The following is a 21,011-nucleotide window of genomic DNA, read 5'->3' as shown; positions in this document are numbered from 1 at the left end:
AGAATCATTTTCTATGGGTGTCATGCAAAAGTTTGGGAAACAATGCTTTCACCTCCCATGCTTCACTCTGATGACTTGCGCCACGGTGACAATGAGGCCTACCTTAGGACGGGTGGCACCACAGAGTAAGATAACGGAGTGATGGCCATCAGAGTAGCCAGAGGACTTACCCCACCAAGAGTGCCTCTTGTTTAGGCTTTAGCAGTAAGAGCAGCAGCAAGAACACTGGCCATCACTGCAGTCGGGAGGATGAAAAATTGCAGTAATTGCAGTGGCGACAGCAGTAATAACGCTGCGGTATCACAGCAGCAGTAACGCTGGGAACGTCAGTAATGTGGCGGGGATGATACTAGGATATTACGGTAGCAACACAGCAACAAGAGCAGTGATATTAGGGGCATGGCAGTAATAATGTAGCCACAGTAAAAATCATCCCAGGCATGAGTAACAGCAAGGTACTGATCGCGGTGACAGCCGCAATGCTGCAGAAGTGCGAATGAGAAGCGCTCTCCCTGCGCTCTTTCCTTCCATCCTCACGGGAGTCCCACACGGAGGCGGTGTTTTTATCTGCACCCTACGGCCAAGGGCCTGAGCTCCGAGGAGGAAGGCGCCCGTGCTGCTCGGCGCGTGTGGCTGACCTGGCTTGGGGTGGGGGGCGCTGCCCTGCTCTGCCGCAGATGCTGGGTGGGGGGCACTGAGGCACCCGAGCATCCTCCATCCTCCCACTGGTCTCCAGGCCCTCTGCCGACGTCAAGGCTTCGCTTCACGCTCTCCCAAAGTGCTCTCAAGCGGAAAACGCAGGACAAGGGCTCCCGGGCTCCCGCAGCCGGAACGAAGCTGGGCTCTTCCTCCTCGGCCTGGGCTGGCGGCCAAGGGGAGTGAGAATGGGCCGGCAGACCAAGGCCACCTCCCGCCACACAAGAGGTGCCCCAAAGAACACCAGCTCCCAGGTCGCAGAGTCCTTTCTCGAGCGACTCACCCCAAAGCTCCTGAATTCACCACTGTGGACAGCAGAGACCGCCTTGCAGTGTTTCTTCTACAGCTCGCTCGCCTGAGCACCCGCACCGCCCAAACACCAGACTCCTCGATGGAGCTTTGAGGCCTTTCTCCTGCTTTTCTTTTCAACGTGAATGTCCCTCCCACACCCTGTGAACCTGCTTCCACCACCACGGGCCGTGGCCCGAACTCCCCAGAGTTTTCGCGCTCACGTGCCCTCAGCTTAGAACGTCTATGGGCTTTTCTGTGTGGCTGATCCTAGGCTCACCAACCGTCCCTGTTTGCCCAGGACCAGGGGGAGTCCCAGACGTGGGATTCCCAGTGCTAAAAGCAGGAGAGTCCCAAGCAAAGTGGGACAAGTGGGTCATAGCAGTTAGCAGGAAGATGAAAAGACAGTCCTTGTACAAAGATTGGCAGAGCTCGTGGCTCATAATACGTGATCACCGATGACAGGCCCATCACCTCTCCATCACCATCACCGTCACTGGCACGGTCAGGTTTCCTGGGGGTGGAGCTTACACACAGTAAGTGCCCAGTCCAGGCTGATGAGGCAAATTGGGAGAGACATGGCAGCTGGGGGCGGCAGGGAGGGGCAGTGGCATGTCAGCTGGGGCATGGGGGAAGGGGGGAGGCATGGCAGCCACGACATTGCGGGTGGGGGGTTTAGCGCAGACGGAGAGAAGGAAGGGACACTCACGGGTCTGACCCCATAAATCCAGCCCAGCACGTCCCTGACTTCAAAGCACAGACAGAGACCCCCGCCCAACACCCCAACCCTATTCTCCCAAGTCACCTTTCTCATTTTCTAGACCGACCCTGCAGCTCCAGGAGCGGCCTTTGCTCCACCTTCTGACAGGATTTCCCACACCGCACCCAGAGTGACTTTCTGAGATAAAATCGACACTTAATTAAAATCTGGCGCCTCTGCAGAGGCGTTTGTATTTATCCATGTTCCGATGTGTCTTCGGAGTCAAACGGCGACGCTCACATGTGCCACACACTCGGTGGGTAGAAATGAAATGTGAGGTCGGCGTGCCCTGGTTTCTCTCATCTCCAGGACGGTTTAACACCCTTTGTCCTCATGTGCCTTTGTTTCTCATATTCTTTGAAAACTACAGATGTTTTGTGCTTCTGTGTGTGTCTGTCTGGGACTTTCTTTTAAGCCAACACACTCCACCCCAGGGTGTAAATCTCTTCAGTGAGTTTTTCAGGCTGGCCATGACAGGGAATCTCTACGAATGCCGACTGCTCGTCCCTGGATATAAACTCTCGACCCCGAGAGGAGGCATTTACGGTCTTACACACACACCCTGCATGACCTTTGGCAAGTCAGTTGGCAAGTCAGTTGGTCCCTCTCAGCCTCATTACCCTCACCTGTAAAATGGGTCTGTTGCAAGGACAAGCACACAAAGACACAGGAACTTACCACCGCGCTGCAGGAGGCCATCTCCTTGACCCGCAGCATGACCTCTTGGCTGAACGTGGTTGGCCAGAAGACCTGGGACACAAGTCCCCGGCTGCACGCCTCCTGGGCGGTGAGCTTCCGCCCACAGAACAGCATCTCGTTGGCCTGAAAAAAGGAAAGGCAGGGGAAGGCTGAGAGCCCAGAGTGCCTCGCATGTCTGTTAGCAAGGCCTGGGCTTGCCGTGTGTCACTGTCCTGCTTCCCTAATTTCAGCTCTCAACTGGGGGGTCAGATAAGCTTTGGGAACTACCTACAAACATCTGTGCCCAGGTGCATCTTTCTGAGCAGAGGGCCCACAGCTTTCCTCAAATTCCCTAAGGAAGCCACATACCGACTGTGGGTTCGTCTGCCCAACAGCCCTCCCCACATCCGGCAGCAGACCCACAAGACGTACACTTCAGTGCTGACACCCCAGCCATGACAACAGGTCCACAGAGGAACAGATATGTGCCCTGGGTGATAAAGCTCTCCGCGAGGCTTCCCAGCTAGAGGCGATGGCCAAGATGCACTCTCTGGCTGGCTGCATGCGGAAGTCAGGGAGTCCGTGGTCCCCCACTGCTGTGTCTCCGCTCTTTGGAGAGGTGGGTCCGTAAAGAGAGGAGGGATGGAGAACAGGTTTCCTGACTGAGCTGGGATGTAGGATCCCAGCATCTCCAAAGAAGGCTCCACTTCTGCACGGGCAAGTTATGGCCACCACTGAATTCTTTTCTTCCCGCATGAAGCCCGTTAAAAGTGTCTCCATCCCTGGCAGCCAGAAAGGTCCTCAGTACTACCACACACCAATGCAGAGAGCCGCATCTCTGCTGGTGGCCCAGGGCTGCGCATATCTCTGCCCAGGTGCGAAGGGCGAAAACATCCCCCCACCTGACCACCTCCCACCCCAACTTCTGTGGTTTCCTCCACAGCCCACTCCCCAGAGAATTTCCATTTGCTTTGTACTTCACAGCTGTCATGCGTGCCCTGGGATGAGCCTGATGGATAAGGTCCTAGGCAAAGACAGACCAGTGCAGTCACCACTACAACTTACTAAGTGACTCTCCTGCTGATAATTAGGGTATAATGGTCACCACCATGGGATGGAGTCCCTATCTCCTTCAGGATAAATCCCCACCTCCTTCACGCAGCAGGCAATCCCTTCCCTGACCTGCCATCCATCTGCCTGCCCCTATGTGCTGGGCCGCTCCTGGATCGATGTGGAAATGCCAGGCTCTCTCGGCTGCTGGATCTCTGTATCTGTTTTCCCCTTTGTTCTCGCTGTCACTGATGGGTCATGATGACCCAAAGGACAATCTTTCATGCCAGAGTAGAGAAATTTATCAGGCTGGTAATGAGCCTACAGCATGCATTTGGTTGGAGGTTTGAAGACAAATCTCTGTCATTATACTTATTTAGAAACACCTCTGTCTCGGGAAGGAGAAACGAAAGGAAGGGGCACAACACAAGGAGCTGAACGGGACACACTTGGCAAGAACACGTCTCCGTCAGCAACATTCTTGGAGTTTCAGAAATGACTGAAATAATAGAGAGACAGAAAGAGATAAGATTGTACACTAGACACATTTTTGCCACCACAAAGGACAGGGAGGAACGGGAGTGGCACTGACTTTGGGCAGAGCACGGTGGCCAAGATCAAAAGGGAAAGTGTTTGCTTCCTGGCTTCCCTGCCTGCCTCATTTTTCTGCCATTGGTGAGACTGTGAGCAGCCTCGAGCAGTCCCAACCCCAAGTCCTGGAATCCGAATGGCCTCCCCAATCCCAGCTGTGGGCCCTGCTGCAGAGACAAGGTGGTGCTGGTGGGTGTGAGGCTGCTGGTGGTCTCCACAGATCACATGGTTTCTCTTCCTGTTTCATGCTACCCTCAGTGACAAAGCCCACACAGAAGGGGTAGAATGGGGATTCCCATTCTTCCAGACTCACTCAGGAGGTACCCATGCTGGGAGCTTTCTCTAACCAGTCCGCAATAGGGCTACTGGCATAGGAACCCCCCTCCCCTCATGGGAAGGCCAAGGTTTACAGGATGAGGGTAGAAAAAAGCACAGATCAGACAACCCTGCTCTGCCTTCTGCTTTGGCCTGAGACCCTATGCAAATCTCTTGCCTCTCTGAGTCTGTTTATTCATCTCTAAAGTGGGCACAAGTTACCACCTGGGAGGATCCGATGAGATAACAAAAGAGCAGAGAAACACCACACCAGCCATGCATCATCGCCCACGGGCGGGATTGTCAAGGATGGAGCTTCCCTGTTACTCATCTTTGTACTTCCAAGCAGGTAAGGTAATGCCTGTTGCCTACTGGAATCTCACTTGGGTTTGTGGGCTCAAAGAAGGAGTGATATCTTCCAGAATTTCATCTCAACTCTCCATGCCTCAGTTTATCTGTAAAATGGAGAGCAAGAGAACCTACCCTTGCAGATGCTCAGAAAAGTGATGAGACCATCCCATGGAAAGTGCCCAGTAAAATGGCCACCAGGTAGGAGGTGATCAGTATAAGCTTAGAGAAGCTTGCTGGGATAACCCACTCAATCCTTGGTCATCAGAGTGCCCATGTGGTTTTAGTGTGTAATGCAACACAGGGGACACATTTTTCAGAACGGGTATCTCAAAGAGACATCAGGAGCGTCAAAATGATTGGGCATCCCTGTGCAGAATCTCAGAACCAGCCACACTTTAGTGAGGACTCCCTAAGTCCCGGTGCACCTGGTACCTGAGGGTTTCACCCACTGACCTCAGCCTGGGATGCAGAGAGGGAGAATCTTGGGAATCTTAAGGGCAGAAGAGGCACCGAACTCAGTCTGCTGCGTCAGGAAAGCAGGTGGCGACTGTGCTGACCCCACGGGCCTTCAGGATCACCTGGGAGTTACCTTTTGGAGTTGGGGGTTGTGAATGTCAAGGCCAGAGACCAAATAGGAAACGGAACAAGAAGGGCTGGGTCATTAAAACACACTTGAGTTGTGCCAAAGAGCCCAAATTCAAACCACAAGACCCATCTAAGGCTTTGTAAGAAACAAACATAAATTACTGGAGGGCCAAGGAGAAGTCAGGAATGGTGAGGATGGAGGAAAGAGCTTCCAGGAGCATCTGTCACAGCAGAGCGAGCAAACAGTGTTAGAGCTAAGCACGGGCCCACCGGGTTCAGCAAACAGGAGGTCACAGCTGTCCCTCGCAATGGAATGTGACAGGTTTCTTCTTCAATACTATAGCAGTGACACCTACACGTGGGTGCTGGAACTCTCTAGAACTGGTCTGCAGGAGGCACCTTTAGAGGGACAGGCTGTTACAGTAAGATGCAAATTGATTTCAGGCAATACTGTCTTTCAGAGACCCCCAATTTCAGACTCACTCCTCGGATGTAGGTCCTACTTTATGACCTGCTGGTTAAGAGCACAGACTCCAAAACCAGATAATCTGTGTTCTGATCCCATGACTGCCACTCCCACTCCCACTGTATGACCCTGGACAACTCACCCTCTCTGAGCCTCAGTCTCCAATTTGTCAAGTGGGGATAACAACTGTTCTACCTTCCCGGGTTGTAGGAGGACACCCTGAGTAAACAGCTCTCGGGCACTGGCCATCGTGTGTGCATTCTAGGTGGCCCCTGACCACTCGCCCCTGGCTGCTGGTCCAGAATCTGACTGCAGCCTACAGTGGGCTCCACCATTTGCTCAAATACCACTCTGACAGCTCACTGACACAGGACACAGCAAGTTCCTTAACTTCTCCAGTTTAGCTTGCCATCTGTGTCATGGAGACCATAATACAGGTTCTCTAGGTAGGACTGCCTATGATTACCAAAGCCCTTCCTGCTTCTGGGTCACTCAGCAAGACTACACTTCCCAGCCTCCCTTGCAGGTGGGTGTGGCCACACCACTGAATCTTGGCCGAAGAAATGGGAGTGGGGGTGAAGATGCCCCTTGCAGGCCTGGCCCAGGAAAACCTCCAGGCTCTCTCTTCATGCCCACTCGCTGGAAGCAAAGGCAGGTCTGCCAGATGGAAGATGCCTGGGCTGCCCGCCCCCGACCCCAGGCAGTGTGGACAGCTATTACATCTACACTGGACTGCGGCAAGAATGAGAAAGAAACTTTTGCTGTTTGGACCCTAGGATTGCGGGATTGTTTGCTATAGCAGACGGGTCCTCCTAGTATCAGGTTGTTGTGAAGAATAAATGACATAACGAAGGCAAAGTTTGCTTAAGTAAATGACCCGAACTTAGTTTAGTTAGCTTAAACTATTATGTGCTTTAACTAGTTAAGTGCTTAATTAAGTAAACTAACTGAATTATGTTAACTTAGGGGAACAAAGTACACGTTTGATAGTGAACATCCCATCATGCTCTCGACCCTTGGCCACACCTGCCACTGGCATCTGGTACCCCTGGTTGAAGGCTCTAAGATTAGCCTGACCTCATCCCAGGTCCCCCGGGAAGGGCAGAGGAAGTAGAGACACTCAGCAGCTTCCACAGGGCGGGTGCACCCCTGGGCTCCCTATTCATATGAAGGGCCATATCCCAAATCCAGGACAAAGAATGGGTCATGTTGGGACCCAAAGCCACTTCTCCCAGAGAGGGATCTTGCCTGAGGAACGAAGGGGCTTACCAGTGCGACGCCCAGGATCTGGGGGAAGGTGTATGAGGAGCAGCCAGCAGGCGTGAGGCGGATGGTGGCATAGGGGGTCTGAAACCAGGCCTTCTCACTGGCCCACACGATGTCGCAGAGGGGCAAGATGGAGGCACCCAGGCCCAGCGCAGGCCCATTGATCGCAACAACGATAGGCTTCTTAAACTGGATAAAGGCCTTCACAAAGTCCCTGGGAGAAAAGAGAAGACCCTCTTTAACAGGTGGGCAGGCCTGCTGAGACCTATTTGACACCCTTTAATCTGCCGAGGCTGACATAAGTTTCCCTGGGCTGTGGAGTACCCTCAGGTCATTGGAGGTAAGTGGGTACCAGGCAAGTGCCTCCTTCTCCTGAACACTGAGTCAATGAGCTGCAGCCACAGGCATGGCACACGTGGTGGTCAGTGGCATGTTTTCTGAAAGAGATCTGTGGGGTGACCACATCATGTCCCACTTTGTCCAGATGGGCCCAGGTCATGCCCACTTACCACTACTGCACCCAGTTACCACTCTCTGGATACCAACAAATGGTAAATATCCTAAGGAAGACAACCTGAACATCAAGGTTCAGAGCCAGAAGGAGAACCAAAAGGAAGGCGTTACAAGGAGGCATATTTGGACACAAGGAGAGAAAGAATGTTCTAACAGCACTGGCTGAAGGTGGAATGGCTGATGTTGGGAGGTGTGAATGCCTCATTATGGGAGGTATTCTAATTTCGGCCGAATGGCCACTTTGGGTGATGTTGTAGAGGGAACTCAAGCTTCAGGTGACGGGCACAGGTGATATTTAACCTTTCTTTTAATCCTAGGATTCTTTGATGCTGGATCTCCCAAAGGGTCGCCAGACTTATCAAAGATGGTTCTAGAACACTGACAGGGATCCACATGTTGTGGTGGCTTCGGCCAAAACTGGGGAAGGACACGGACCTCCCTTGGAGGTGTGAGGCATCTGGGATCAGGGCTCTGGGATTAGGAGACATTTTATCCCCCTTCCCTTCCTCATCGAACAAAATTCCCATGTGCATCTGTACCCATTAACCAGAGCCAACTCTACTTTCTTTGCCCTGGCATGCTTTTCACTTCTCCCATAGCTGCTATCTAAGATCCATAAAATGTTAATACTCATCTGGACATGGAGGAAAGATCCAAGATGTCTAGTAAAGCCCACATTCTTCATTATTCTCGGATGGAAGATTGGGAACTACCAAGAACTCACAAGAATAAAATCCATACTCCCAGCTGTGACCTTGGTCTACTGCTTCTTATGTCCCCAGGCTCATCTCTTGACTCCCTTAAGCCTGCTCACAATGCATGAGCTGCACAGGCCTTCTGAGAGTTCTTAGAAAACACCACTCTTACAATTAGCAATTATCCTAATTATTTCCTTGCTTACTTGTTTTTGGATTTCCTCCCTCTTCAGCTCCTTGCAGAAATACTCAGGTCTGCCTTGTGTGTGGCTTGGTGCCCATGCCTACTGGAGCTCACCCTGAGTAAGTAAGTGCTGGTTAAAGGAGTCTTCCAGAATGAGAGTGAAGACTGCAGATGTGTAACACGGATTCACTTGCCACTCACCACTTTCCCTTCCCTCCTCTTCCTGAGTCTGCTGCTGGAGCACAGTTTCCCGCCTCCCTCACAGTTGGCTGTCGGCCAAGTAACTGAGCGCTGACCAATGGAATGTGAGTGGAAACCTATGCTCACTTCCAGGCCTGAGCAGGAAACCTCCCACTGTGCAGCCTGCAAACCCTTTCACCTTGAGGGGCATGGCCATCTCGGAGGGCCTGTGCTGAGCGACAAGATGGAGGGAGTCTGGGTTCTTGAGTCAAACTTGGAGGACAGCCATGGGCTAATCAGTAGCAACCGTTTTAGGTTCCCAAACATAAGAAATAAATTTCTATCACAACTGAGCCATTTCGTGTACTCAGGGGTCATTCGTTACAGCAGCTGGTAGTTCACTAATACAAATGTCCCGCTGATTTATCCCTTCTCAGCTGTTGCCATTCCCCCGCAAGCCTTACGAAAAAGTGTGGGCATCACGGTGATACGCTGGGATCATATTCCATTGGGAGAAGCCTGGGGTGGGGGGTGTCTCATGACTTGCACGTTGTCACGTGAGTATGCACCCTTCCCCAGGCGTGAGGCAGCCTATCTCCTGACTCCTAGGTGGTGGTTTGTGAGTGAAAGGCAGAGCTCTCTCAGCACTGCTGGCCCCGTCACAGCTGACCCCCAAAAGGACACTGCTAGACTCTGGCACCACGAACCTCTGATTCCCGGTTTTCCAGGGGCCCATTTCCTGGCCTGACTTCCTAACTTCATGGCCTCAGTCATGGGCCTTAATATGTACTTTTTACCACCAAATGCAATTTGGAGCCCGTACCGCACATCGTGCTTCTTGGCAGGGTCCTTGGAACCACATGGTCTGAGTGACGTGGGGCCAACACTCCACCTCTAAACCCCTTCATACAATTCGGGGACGTTGCATCTCCGAGCTGGAAAGGACTTCAGGAGTGGTCAAGCCAAATCTTCCACTCAGTGCAGGACTCCCAGCATTTGAGGCCACGCCATCCTCCAGCCATTGTGGAATACTTCCAGTAAAGACAGTCCTTCCTGTCAGGACAGGATGCTCCCCTGCTGTGGACCTCATGAGGACCTCTCTGACACTCCCACTCTGTGCCAATCTCCACACAGCAGGCTTCCAGGAATTCACCTCTGCCCATACAACATTATGGGAGCATATAGTTCCAGAGCCCAGAACCTTCCCTCTGTGGTCTCCAACCTGAGCACTGTGCAGAGCAATCACACATCCTGAGGAGGGCTAAGGAGATCAAGTGTGCCCAGCTCCACCCGTGCACCCCAACACCATCCTGTTTTGGTCCAAGCTGCCTTGTGGGCTCATGTCCTGGATATGAAAATGCAATGCACAGACCACTCTCCCCATCTTCTTCCTCTCACTCAAGCAGAAGATCTCTATCACAAGACCCCAGTGGACACAGAAGCAAACAGGATATTGCATTACAGACACTGCCGCTCAGATATCTGATCCTGACTGGGGTGGCGGGAGAGTGGGGGGGCAGAGGGCTTGCCATCAAAGTCCATCGGTCATGCTGACTCTGGTCCCCACAGCTTCCTCTACATAGCCCGAGCCCTCTGCTCTCTGCCTGCCTGAGTGTTGGGCAGCTCTGATGTGGCAGAAGGAGCACGAACTCTGGAGCCAAGGCTCCACTCCGTCCCTAACTAGTAGTGAGATCTTGGACAAGTTACTCACTCTCTGGAATCCCATTTTCCTCCCTGTCAAATGGGAAAGCCAATGATTTGTCCTCATGGGGCCATATGGGAATTCAAGGAGACAGCGCTTGGCACGCAGGAGCCCTCAGTCATGACTGCTTGTATTATTATAGTCGGTGCACCCGCTGGGGAGGGCAAACACTGCTCTCACTCCATTCTCAGTGGTTGGTGATCCACCCTCCAGCCCCAGAGGGGCATTATGAAGCAATAATCTGCATACAGGGATGTCCGGATTCCACCTGGAGCCACAAGCTACCTATTTCCTCTACCCAGAGCGCCGGGGTACAGCTCTCCCACCGCCGAAGTCCACAGCCGAGTCAGCCAGTACGAGAGACCTCTGAGCTCCAGATACACACGCTGGTGGTCGTCCTGGGGCCGTCAGAGGGGTGCTCCTGAAGCCCACTCCGCAGTCAGAGCAGGCTTAGCTAGAACCTGTGGCTGGACGTAAGAGAACTGGCAATGAAAATAATTCTTTATACCTGTCCCAAGTCCTGACTCTGTGCTGGGTCCGACCAAGTTTTTCAGACGGGTTATCTGATTAATCTTCCTCACCAGACCATCCCATCACCTGTGAGTTCAGGGGAGGGCAGCCTCTCTTGCAGGATGGGGCTGACAGCTTTGTTTGGGTCCTGGACAGAGCCTGTGCTGAATGAATCATCTGAGCTCTTCTCACATCTGCTAGTTCATTCAACAAACATCTGCAGAGCGAACACGGTGTACTGGGTCACGTGTGTGCATGTTTTCTCGAGGAAACGATGCAGATGGGGAGGGAGCGGTGCTGGGGGTGCTGTGGCAGGCCCTGCAGCGTGCCCCGAGCCTGGAGGTCAGCCCAGCTGAGAGCACGCATGTCCCCAGGGAACCGCAAGGGCTGTCTGTAGATTATAAGGTTCTGTGGCCAAAGTATGTTTCGGCCATGCTAGACTTTGAAAAAAGTTCTTTCACAAGACACTTCTCAGGCTGCAAATATGTTCCTATGCCTGGAAAATCTGCAGAAGCGGGGACGGAACTTGCAGCGTGGCCCAAAGTAATTTAGGGACAGCGCCCTTCACTCAGGATGCTCCTCTGGAAATCTGCAGAACATTCTCTGGAAAATGCTTCTCTGCCACCTTGTGTCCCAAACTCTGGAGTGTGGCCGCCGGGGGAAACACTCCAAATCTGGTGAAGTTGGAGCCTCCCCTAGGACTTGGCGATGATGGGCACGGCGCATTTTCTGACCCCGTGGGCACTCTTCGCTAGAGGGGCATGCTGTATGCGCCCCCATCCGGCCCGTGAGGCTGCTCATCCATCTCTGTTCCTTCTAGCATGGGAGAACTCCTGAGGGAACTTCAAGAGCAAAGACGAGCTGGCAGCACCCCCACACTCCCTGATTCGGAGATTTCCGGGTTTTAGAAAAGTGACCTGTGGATTCTCTGAGTTGTTGGGACTGTGAACCGCTGGTCTAGGGGGCACCCCCCGTTCCCTCCCCCGATGTTGTTGCAGGCTCATGAATTAGAAACTTCCGCTCCCTTTGAACACTGGAAAGAATTCCCTCTGCTGCCACCCCTCTATTCTACCTAAGAGAAACCCGCCTTTCTATGAGATAGCAAATGTCTCAAATCCCACTGGCTGTGTTTCTCAAGACGTTAGCTAATGCATTCAGCATCTCCTCAAATCTGGGGCTTCTGGAAATCCAGCTAATGCCTCCGCTGAAATCCGTTAACCATATGACGGCTATGGCTAAGGCTTTCCTTAGGCCAGAGAGATGGGCGCCCCATCTCTGATGGTCCCCCAAATGAAGGAAGCCTACTGGGGACCCTGTTGCTTCCCCCTCCCCCGCCCGTGATGAGGCAGCTGTTAAAAGGCACAGCTGAGTCCAAACAGAGACTAAACCACTGTGGACGCGCCCAGGTATGTCTGTGGCCAGGAAGCTTGGGAGCAGCACGCAGCCACGATACCTTTTCTAGCAACAGTGCTCAGCCTTTTTGTGTCTCTGTGGGGTAAGAATTCTGCAATGGGAAGCACACCCGTGCTTTGGAGCCTACTTCCCTGGGTGCTTCACCCTGAAGAGGGGACTTGGAACTCCACCTGTTAGAACAACCTCACATCATCTCTTGGAGACTGCATCCCGTGGAAGGTTCCCACGGCCACATGACAATCAGCATCCATGTGACACTGCCAGGCACAGTGAGACAGGAGGCCCAGAAAAGCCCTCACATGAGGCGTGAGGCTCCATGACACCACACGGAGAAGTGTTCCTTTCCGAGAGACCAGGTGGCGTTACCACACTGGGACTCTTGTGGGAGCTTGGAGCTAGGTGCAGCAGCAAGCCTGAGCCCTTCCCAGGTGGAGGCTGAGTGACAGCCCTTGCTGGAAATAACACGCACTTGCTTTTCATAAATATATACAATGGAAGAATATTACTCAGCCCTCAGAAAGGATGCATACCCACCATTTGCATCAACATGGACGGGACTGGAGGAGATTATGCTAAGTGAAATAAGTCAAGCAGAGAAAGACAATTATCATATGGTTTCACTTATTTGCAGAACATAAGGAATAGCATGGAGGACATTAGGAGAAAGAAGGGAAAACTGAAGGGGGGATATCACAGGGGAGATGAACCATGAGAGACTATGGACTCCAGGAGACAAACTGAGGGTTTTAGAGGAGAGGGAAGTGGAGAGGAGGAATGGGTGAGCCCAGTAATGGGTATTAAGGAGGGCATGGATTGCACGGAGCACTGGGTGTCATATACAAGCAATGAATCATGGAACACTACATCAAAGACTAATGATGGACTGTATGGTGACTAACATAACATAAGAAAAAATAAAAAATTAATTAACAAATTGATTAAAATAAATTTAAAAAGATAAAATAAATCTGTAAATACTGGGGAAATAACTACCCTTCAGGGTCCCAAAAGAGATACCGATTGTGGGGATCAGATGTCAGCCCCAGGATCCCAACTTCTGTCCCAAAGGCAGCAAGAGAGGGGGAAGCACTCCCTACCCTGCTGGGTCTGCAAATGCACAGATACCCAGGGTAAGCCTCCATCCTCTTCCCAGTGTGGAGCCATGTCAGCCTCAAGACACAGGAACACCCAAAAAATCAACAGTTGTACCACCGGGCAGAGGGCAGAGGGCAGGAGTAGTGTGGATCATAGCTGGATGTTACCAGATACTGGGCTTAATACAAAGAAATAAAATCTCTTTTTGATCAAGAGAATAAAGTGGGATCTAACCTAGAGGACAAAGGCACCCTAGTTTTGGCAGAAAAATAGAGGATGCCCAATTAAAATCCCAATTCCAGATAAAAAACAAATAATTTTTTAGTATAAGTATATCCCAAATATTACATGGGATAGACTTATGTTAAAAAAATTTTTCTTTCTTGTTTGAAATTCAAATTTAACTGAGCAGGCTGTATTCTTATGTGCTACATTTCTCAAGAAGGAAGCGGGTCCCAAAGTGTCCAAACATGAGCAGAGCTTACCTGATGGCTTCTGAAATCCGGGTACTCTCCTTTCTCCGGTCACTGGACAACCGGCCAATTAGGTAGGAGTAATCTAGGCCACTGCAGAATACACTGCCCACTGCACTGAGAAGCAGAAGTTTGCTGTCATCTGTGGCCGCGTTGCACAGTGCTCGCCGGACTTCCTTCATGATCTGCGGGCAGAGATGGATTGGCAGGGATGTTAACTATCTACCTATAGGCCAGAGGCTTTCAGACCTCGAGCCTGCATCTTCTCTTCCTCTGCAGGAAGACCCTCCTGAATTCAAGCCACATCCAGACTAAGCAAAGAAACACCAAAACCGAGCTCCCCTGCAGCATCCCCAAAGCAGGCAGAGTGCTAAGAAGGTGGCAGTGAGGTCACTGGCCTCAGACTTGGGAAGCGTGGCCTGGAGCCATGTAATTCTGGGTAAATCTCTGCAAATCTTCTTCCAGCATTTGCATGTTTAGCCCTTTCCAAGTTGTGGGAAAAAAAATTCCTGCGCACAGCCCAGGTGAGGTATGTTAGCCTTCTCTAGAAGGCCAGGTTCAATTATACTCTTGCTCGTCCTTAATTCAACTAAGAATTTTGCATGGCTTGTGGGTAGCACATGGGAAGGGGGCTTTGGCATCAGAACTCCTAAAATTTTCCAGGTGCCAAGGAAGACAACCATCAGACACGGATTCTGTACCCAGCTCAACTATCATCCAAAAGCAAGGGTAAAAGGTAGGAGTTTTCAGCAAAAGAATCTTTACCACTCTTAGACCCTTGTTGAGAGAATTTAAAAAGGATACGCTTCAGAAAGAAGAAAACTATATTCAGAAAGAAAAACGGGACATGCATGGAGTAACAGCCAACAAAGAAACATGGCGAATGTGCTGACAAATCAATATAAGAATGGCTATAAAATCATCAGACTGATAATGACCGACCGAGGCTGAAGGTTTGCACAAGTGTAGAACTGGGGTCCAGGTGGTAATAGCGCGTCAGATGAGAGAAGGAATGACGACCACATGCCGAGGTTCTAGGTCTGGGCGTGGTGAAGAGTGACAGGATGACGTTTAGGCTTCACTCTGTGTACAGAACTTAAGGGTAGCTTCTTAAATGCACATGGATTACAATGAATGGGGAGGGGATTAAAACAAAGAAAGCTCAATCACTCGGTCTAACAGAAGTGAGGGGAGGAGGGAAAAATAAGTGAATATCAAGAGCAGAAACAGCATGGTAAGAGAAAATAAGGCATGCGCTTGCCTGTGTGGAGCTGAGAGTCCAACTGGGGAGACAATAAGTCTCTCTTAAGGGATCGTTATTCATTTTTCAATAGGCACTATCATAGGGTACAATGGGAAACTATTATGGGAGCCGTGTTTTTAAAATTATACTTTTTAAAGAACCCGTTTATTAAGTACTTGGAGGTGCCAGGGATTGCAGCAGGAAACTTCCATGTATTTTACTCCAAACAAAAATCCCATATAAGAGGGAATGTGGTATCCCAATCTCACAGGTAATAGAAGGGAGACTCAGGGGAGTGGCATGGAGCTGCGTGAGGTCAGCAGCAAGAGGCAGAGCCATGATATGCATCTCACCCCCAAATCCCTTCTCTTTCTACCACGCTGTATTGTAGGATGGCTTAAATAAATGGGTGAATTTTAGTGGGGGGAAAAACCAGGGCTGGATATCATTTTGAATGGAGAATCTCCCAGCCTGTGCTCTGTGAGCATGACAGAGGCACCTTCCATTCTACCAGGACATAAGCCACAGATTCATTTTGAACAACAAAAGAGCCAAGAGGCCACTAGCATGTGGGTCCTTTAATCCATCTGCCTCCAGAAATAGACACACTCTGAACAATCCACGACTCTATTTCTCTGAGAGGCAAATAAAAGAAAAGCACGCTGTTAAGACATGAGCTGCCATTCCACACGCAACGCAGAGAGTGGCCTCTCTCTCTCTGAGGTCACACTGACTTGTCAATTAGTAAAGACAAAAATCAAACAAAACACCCAGCTCCTTTATGAATTAAATGGAAAGTAAATCTGCATTTCATTCATGTGAGGAAAGTATAAACTATATATTTATATATTTTTTAATGTAAAGAAAGTCGTGTCTAGTTAGTATAGCTTTCCTTTGCTTTTCTCGTGTCAATGATCCAATTTGGACTCCTGGCTGAGGTTCTGCCTCCTTGAAGGGCTCCAAATTGCATTACATACTTGATTTGTTTAAAGTAAAACGTTCTAAAATGATTGCTCTCTTGCTTTCTTAAACTCCTCAGCTGCACCCATGGAACCACCTCTCCATGGTCACATGCCAGGCTGTAACAGACCGGTGCCCTCAGAGGCTCCTGGGGAATGCCTCTGTAACAAATGGTCCAAGACTGCTATGCATTCTGAAGCCCTAAATATGGTCTTGAGATTTACTGCCCTTGCCAGACACGTGCTAGCTGCCACTTGCTCCAGATGTCAGCATCTGCTAGAGAAAGCACGCTCTCCCCCACCCCCCACCCAGCCCCACTACTTCTATCTTCTGATCTGCCATGGGTTGGAACCAGCGAGACCAAATTCATTAGAAGTGGGTTGAAAGGGAGAGTAGACCGGAGTCCCTCTCTTTATTGCATCTCTACTTGCTGAAATCAGCAACCCGGGGCCCATCTCACCTGTGACTACCTTCCCGAATGCTTTCCCAAATATCTCTGACTAAATGCCAACTCTTGCCTCTCCCAATACCCCATGTGTCCCTGCTATGACACTTGTGACAAGCCCCCTTGTAGAATGTGAGCGTTCTTGCCTCACCCTACCTCCTGCTTGACAACGATCCCCTCCCTGGGAGTCATACCCCTGTGGCATCCCCCCCAGGGAGTGTAGAACAGACTTCATGACTCATGCCTAACCACAAGGTAAGGCAAGACGGACAGGATGTCCTGTTCAAAAGGAGACGGGGATACAAAAAGACACAGCTTGTCTTGGCTGTCCGCTTTTGTTCTCTCTCCTCCTCAGAGCTCTCCATCTGGGGAAGCAGACCATGTTATGAGGAGTCCATACAGAGAAGACAGAAGGCAGGGCACTGATGTCTCTGGCCAGTGAGGATCCACCAGCAGCCAGTTGGGTGAGTTTGGAAGTTATCCTCCCCCACTGAGCCTTCAGCTGAGACTGCAGCCCCAGGCAACATGCCTTGACTTTGAGAGACCCCAAGCCAGACGCATCCAACTAAGTCATGCCAGGATTCCTGACCCACTGAAATTGTGAAATAACATTCATTGTTTAAGATGCTAAGTTTAGGGAAATTTATTATGCAGGAATAGATAACGAATACAATTCTTTAAAGACTAAAACAGATGAGTCTTCTACTTATCTGTATAACCCTTCTAACCCTTCTAACCCTTATAACCCTACCTAGTCCAGAACCTCACACATAAAAAAATTTAATAAATGTTTATTGATTTGAATGACTGGCACAGTATTTACCTCCTCAACAAGTTTACAGTGTAGTGGGAGGAACCAGACAGATTATCACACAAATACATGTACATTAACAACTGTAGCAAGTTCCAGAAGGGAGGGTTGTGTAGTGCTAGGAAAGCTCCTCTGAGAGGCGGATATAACCTGGGCAGGGAGCTGAGGGATGGTGAGGGATCTTGTGGAAGTGGTGGTTGAGCTGAGACCTGAATGAAGTGCAAGGCCACTAGGCAAGGATGTTTCAGTCAGAAGTACAGGTATATGGTATATGCAAAGGCCCTGGGGCAGGTGTGAGCATGAAAGAAAGTCAGGCTGATAGAGGACAGGAGAATAGAAGGTGGACATGTGGTATAAGGCAAGGAGGCTTGCAGAGGTGGGCAGGTCAGAATATACCAGCCTCACCAGCCACATGAACAGTTTTGATTCTTAATCAGAGCAACTAAGAATCACCAACATATGTGAAGTTTGTGCAAATGTGTGTGTGTGCGTGCACACGTGTGCGTAGAAGGGGTGGCTTGATCAGATTTGTATTCCTGGCAGGTCACTCTGCCCACCCTGAAGACAACGGATTACAGGTAGAAAAGCTGAAAGAGCAGGCTTGTTAGCAAGTTGTTACACCAATCCAGACAGAATATAATGGTCCTGATGGAAACAGAGAGAAGAAAACCTATGAGTGGGCTCTTCAAGAATGAAAGTTAATATGCCTTGGGGGTGGTGTGCGTCCAGTGGGTATGATCAAGAGGGTATGAGGTGTGACTCCCACATGTCTGGCGTGCTCCCTCGGATAGTGGTGGTACAGTTCACAGCGGCTTAGAGCACTGCACAAAACCAGGAGTTGAGAGAGGCCTTGGGGTCTGCTCCTAATGGGGAAGTGGATGGGCTTTTCATCACCAACACTTTGAGCAATCTATTTTTCTTCTTCTTTCCTAAAGGGGCATTTTCATTATTTTCCTGGTTCTTTGCTATATTCCAGACAGGAGCAATATTACAACACACCTGCTAGCCTCAGAATCTAGTTAACACACCCAGTAATGTACGAATTTCTGCCCATGAGGCCAATCCAACCAATGTCCCAGATACAACTAGAAAAAGAAATTCAATTATGACATGCAGGGTGGCCTTGTCCCAGTTGCTCCTTGAGTAAGGAAGGCTGGGTCTGCTGGACGCCGTGATATCACCTCTGCTTCATCTTCACAATGATGGGAACACTTACTGAACGCTTCCCACATGCCAGGCATTCTGCAAGCCTCCGGGCAGACAGTTTCTCTCATCCCACAAGCAAGATATACTATAACTTGTAGGGATGAGGATGCTCAAAGAGGCAAGGTCACCTGGTGGAGGCAGGATTTGAACTAGACTCCAAAATCTATACTCCTCTGCTAACACCACCTCTTCTTTTCTTTGGGATCTTTCTTTCAGGGCTGCTCTTCCCAGCTGGCCATCTTCTCTATAGAGTCAGTCCATTCCCGTCGTCCAGACAGCCGAAAACACCAAACCAATATTTTCTTTTTCCATTCCTCACATTCTGTTTCTGACAGACACCACACCAATTAGGAATGGAACCCCTAATTCACCAAGCCCTCATCTCTGGAGTTGAGAACCTGTGCACCTAATATTAGCTGGAGATCCCACCTCTTCCATGCTGAATAGGCAACGGTTAACACATAAAGCTACTCCAAAGAGATAGGATGAACTGGGAGACTCCACATTTATTCGATTTATTGAAGGAAAATGCTGTGCCTTTTAAAAGCATGCTTTCAAGAAGCAGTGAAGTAGGAAAAAAATCTAAGAAGAGCTGGTCTCGTGCAGATGTTTCACGATGAGCTTAAAATAACAAGGCTTTCAGGTGTACAGACATGCGAAGGGCAGCCTCTGGGGTAAACCACCGAGGTCTGCGCAGCAGAGCGCTCTAAAGTGGTTTCTGACCATGCAAGAGAAAGACCTCAAAACACCATGCTTAGAGGAGGGGCAGCAGGTGACCAGCAGCCCCACAAACTGCAAAGGATTTAGCTACATCTCTTGCCCTATGGCCGTCATTCCGGGCCAGGCACTAGGCTGAGTGTGAGAAACAATATGGTGGGCACAAGTGGCAAGATTCCTGCCCCCTGAAGCTGACGGGACCCTAGGCCTAATTCTCTAAACCTGCATGGTCTCATCTGTAAGAGTATCATAAGAACCCTACATTGGGAGGGCCCTGGGGGAAGGAAATGGGTAAATGGCAAATACAAAAAACAAAGGGCTGCTGGTAGCTGGCACGGTCATGGTGTTCATCAGTTACTACTCCACCACCCGGTGGCAGGTCAGTCTAGTTGGAGAAGTCTTCTTGGATGAGACTTTTCCCACATTGGCACCATCAAGAATCTCTTTAAAATATTCATCATTTCTTCACTGCTCCCCCTCAGTACCCCAGATCTTAAATGGTGCTGTCTATGCAATGGCATTAAGTATTCACCGTCTCCCCATTGTGTTCACTTAAAATAAAAGCATGATTAGTGTTAAAAAGGTAAGGTGGAAAAAACAGGTAAAATGGACTTCATCAAAATTTTAAGCACTGTACATCCAAGGATGCCATCAAGAAAGTGACAAAGTCAAGATCAAAAGCTTCTGCACAGCAAAGGAAACAGTCAACAAAAAAAGAGGCAACCCACGGAATGGGAGAAGATATTTGCAAATGACAGTACAGACAAAAGGTTGATATCCAGGATCTAAAAGAATTCCTCAAACTCAACACACACAAAACAGATAATCACATCAAAAAATGGGCAGAAGGCATGAACAGACATTTTCCAATGAAGACATACAAATGGCCAACAGACACATGAAAAAGTGTTCATCATCACTAGCCATCAGGGAGATTCAAATCAAAACCACATCAAGATACCACCTTACACCAGTCAGAACAGCCAAAATTAACAAGATAGTAAACAACATGCGTTGGAGAGGATGTGGAGAAAGGGGAACCCTCTCACACTGTTGGTGGGAATGCAAGTTGGTGAGCCACTTTGGAAAACAGTGTGGAGATTCCTTAAGAAGTTAAAAATAGAACTTCCCTATGACCCTGTAATTTCACTACTGGGTATCTACCCCAAAGATACAGATGTAGTGAAAAAAAGGGCCACCCGTACCCCATTGTTCACAGCAGCAACGGCCACAGTTGCCAAACTGTGGAAAGAGCCAAGATGCCCTTCAACGAACGAATGGATAAGGAAGAGGTGGTCCATATACACTATGAAGTATTATGCCTCCATCAGAAAGGATGAATCCCCAACCTTTGTATCAACATGGACGGGACTGGAAGAGATTATGCTGAGTGAAATAAGTCAAGCAGAGAGGGCCAATTATCATATGGTTTCGCTTATTTGTGAAACATAAGGAATAACACGGAGGACGTTGGGAGATGGAGAAGAGAAATGAGTTGGGGGAAATTGGAGGGGGAGATGATCCATGACAGACTGTGGACTCTGAAAAACAATCTGAGGGTTTTGGAGGGGTACGGGGTGGGAAGTTGGGTGAGCCTGGTGGTGGGTATTATGGAGGGCATGTATTGCATGGAGCACTGGGTGTGGTACAAAAACAATGAATTCTGGAACACTGAAAAGAAATTTAAAAAAAAAGAAAGTAAGTAACAAGTCACAGAATGAAAGCATATTTTTCCAATCAAATGTCTGACAAAGAAGTCTTAAAACTCAAGAGTTAAAAAACAATTTTAAGAAGGGGCAAAAGATGTCAACAGACATT

The 21,011-nt window shown here is 49.7% G+C and overlaps 1 protein-coding gene across 1 annotated transcript in view; it reads right to left on the bottom strand.

Moving 5' to 3' along the window:
• CDYL2 (chromodomain Y like 2) overlaps window positions 1-21,011 on the bottom strand; it is a 164,183-nt gene that overhangs the window by 6,385 nt on the left and 136,787 nt on the right. The window contains exons 4-6 of the mRNA XM_047711583.1: window positions 13,824-13,996; window positions 7,050-7,260; window positions 2,423-2,566 (exon numbers count right to left, since the gene is read on the bottom strand). Of these exons, the coding sequence (XP_047567539.1) occupies window positions 2,423-2,566; window positions 7,050-7,260; window positions 13,824-13,996 (528 nt within the window). The remainder of the gene's footprint in view (window positions 1-2,422; window positions 2,567-7,049; window positions 7,261-13,823; window positions 13,997-21,011) is intronic.

Source organism: Lutra lutra, chromosome 17, assembly GCF_902655055.1.
Source record: "Lutra lutra chromosome 17, mLutLut1.2, whole genome shotgun sequence".
NCBI lineage: Eukaryota > Metazoa > Chordata > Mammalia > Carnivora > Mustelidae > Lutra > Lutra lutra.
This window is presented reverse-complemented; position numbering and strand designations above follow the sequence as displayed.